A 2,698-nucleotide genomic window follows, 5' to 3' on the forward strand; every position below is an offset into this window, starting at 1 on the left:
TAGTCCAAGAAGAAGGGAGACTGGTGTTTAATCTCCAATTTACAGGTGAGGAAACTGAAGCACAGAGAAGTTAAGCGACTAGCCTCAGGGCACACAGGCGGCAAGTGGTGGAACCAGGATGACTTCTGACTCCCAAGTAGAATATTTAAGAAACAGTAAGACCGCGAATATTTTACTCTTTATTTTGACCTACCCACTATTTTGAAAGCCTCTCTTTTTTGCTCTCCCTCTGCCTCTCTTTCTTTCCCTTACCTGCCTTTCAATTGGATTCTATTCCTCTCCTTTTCATGAATTTCCTCTCTTACTCTCCTCCCTCTTTCTCTCTGCTTCTCATTCTTTCCTTCCCCTTTCTCTCTTTCTCTCGCTATACTTCTTTCTTTCCTTTCCCAGCTCTTTCCCATATATCTTCCTTTCCAAACCCTTTCCTCCCTAAGACTTTCTCATTCCTGTAGACAACACCACAATCCTCCTTGTCTCACAACCCAGTAATCCTGGCATTATCTGTGACTCATGACTCTCATTAACTCATATATGTAGTGAGCCACAAAATCCTGTCACTTTTATCTTCACATCATCTCTGGAATCTGTCCTTTCCCCTCCACCCACACTGTTATCAGGTTGATCCAAGCACCTATCATATCATGCTTTAACTAGTGCTTCTACCTCCAAGTTGACTTCCCTAACCCTATTTTTCCCCTCTCTAGTTCATATTTCACACTGCTCCCCAAATCATTTTCCAAAAACAAATTCAGCCCATGTCTCCCCACTCCTTAAAAACCTTCAATACTTGCCCATTCACCTCTGCAAGAAACAGAAACTTCTTACCTTAATCAGCTCTTACCTACCTTACTCGCTGATCTCATCTTATTATTATCGCTGTTTCAATTATGGTATTTTGAGTGCTTACTCTGTGTCGAGCACTCTTCTAGGCACTGGGAGAGATATATATGAATCTAGTTGGACATAATCCGGTTCTCACATGGGACTCAAAGTCTGAGTAGTCATAATCCAACACATACATTTCACTCCTCTAACACTAGCCAACTCTTTCTACTTCCAACTCCTCTTTTACAACACACACTCCCTGCCTATTTCCTTCCTCTGGTCTGGAATATCCTCCCCTTTCTCATCTCACAGACCACCATTCTCCCTAGCTTCAGAGCCATCCTAAAATCACATCTCCAAGAGACCTTCCCCCGACTAAGACCTCATTTCCCTTATTCACCCTGCCTTCTCCATCCCTTATGCCTTTAACCCTAGACTCTCTAGAAACTTGAGAGTCACACTATCCTCATCCCGACTGCTCGTATGTACATATATTTATACCCTGTCATTTGCCCCAGCTATAATTTATTTTAATGTCTTAATTCCCCAATAAACTGAAAGCTCCTTGTGGGCAAGAGTTCAATTCATATGGATTGTACTCTCCCAATACATAGTACAGTGTTCTACGTACAATAAGTCCTCAAAAAATACCACTTACTGGGAGATTAATTTCCTACTCTCATTCTCCATCCTTCTCTTTCTCTTTCTCTTTCCTTTCTTATTCTCCTCCTACTCGTTTTCCCTTCCTTTGTTTCATTTCATAGTTTCAGTCCCTCTATCTTACTCTTAGGCCTCTTTGTCTATGTATCACATTTTCTCTCCTCCTTCTACTCTCTCCTCCCTATGTCTTTCTCACTCTGTTCTCTTGCTCTGGCACCTATTCTCTTTCCCTCTCCCTTTCTTTCCCTCTCCCTATCGCTATCATTCTCACTTTCCCTCCCTCTTTCTCACACACTTCATCTATTGTTTCTCTCCCCTTTTCTCTTCCACTTTCTCCTACTCCCAGGAGGCCTCCTCTGCTTCAGACTGAGAACCCATATGAATGGACGTCAATGACATTTCCTTTGGGACTGTGCTGCTGTTACAGACCAGCACTGGGGTGTCAGTAAATGTCTTCCTCCTCCTGTTTTATACCCACATGATCTCCTTCAGTCACAAGATCAGCTCCTCAGACTTGATCTACACTCACTTGGCCCTGGCCAACACCATCATTTTTTTCACCTATGGAATCTCAGAGACCATTTCTGCATGGGGAGGAAGAAATTTCTTGGATGGGAATGGATGTAAAATCATCTTATATATTTACCGGGTGTCCCGGGGTCTTGTTATCTGCACCACATGCTTCTTGAGCGTCTTCCAGGCCATCACCATCAGCCCCAGCACCTCCCAGTGGTCGTGGGTCAAAGTTAAATTACCCAAGTGTGTAGTCCCCTCCTTTGTCTTTTTCTGGGTCCTCAATTTGCTGATCGAAATTAATACACTGATGTATGCAACGGGCCCCCAGAACAGCACCACCGTTCGCATTACATATGATCTTAATTATTGTTCAATAATCATTGTTAGTACGGAGGTTGCCCTGGTAAATGCTATTTTCCTTTCTGGCCGTGATCTTATATTTGTAGCGATCATGAGCGTGGCCAGTGGCTACATGGTCATTGCTCTGCACAGGCACCACCGGCAGGTCCGACACCTCCACGGGCCCGGCTACTCCCCCAGACAGTTGCCCGAGGTCCGAGCGGCCAAGAGGGTCATCATCCTGGTCACCCTCTATTTCCTCCTTTACGGCCGCCAGTCCATCATGTTGAGTGTTTTACTCAACATGAAAGAAAAGTCTCCTCTGCTGGTGAAAGCCCACCAGCTTTTGGCATTCACC

At 44.4% G+C, this 2,698-nt stretch overlaps 1 protein-coding gene across 1 annotated transcript; it reads left to right on the forward strand.

Annotated features, from left to right (window-relative positions):
* Positions 1 to 1,867: 1,867 nt before the first annotated feature.
* On the forward strand, positions 1,868 to 2,698 carry ORNANAV1R3206 (vomeronasal 1 receptor ornAnaV1R3206; the record flags this gene model as incomplete). The annotated part of the gene is given in 1 exon segment (NM_001253598.1): positions 1,868 to 2,698. A coding segment is annotated over 1 exon segment (831 nt), but the record flags the coding sequence as incomplete, so codon positions are not given.

Source organism: Ornithorhynchus anatinus, unplaced genomic scaffold, assembly GCF_004115215.2.
Source record: "Ornithorhynchus anatinus isolate Pmale09 unplaced genomic scaffold, mOrnAna1.pri.v4 scaffold_232_arrow_ctg1, whole genome shotgun sequence".
In the NCBI taxonomy this organism is placed as follows: Eukaryota; Metazoa; Chordata; class Mammalia; order Monotremata; family Ornithorhynchidae; genus Ornithorhynchus; species Ornithorhynchus anatinus.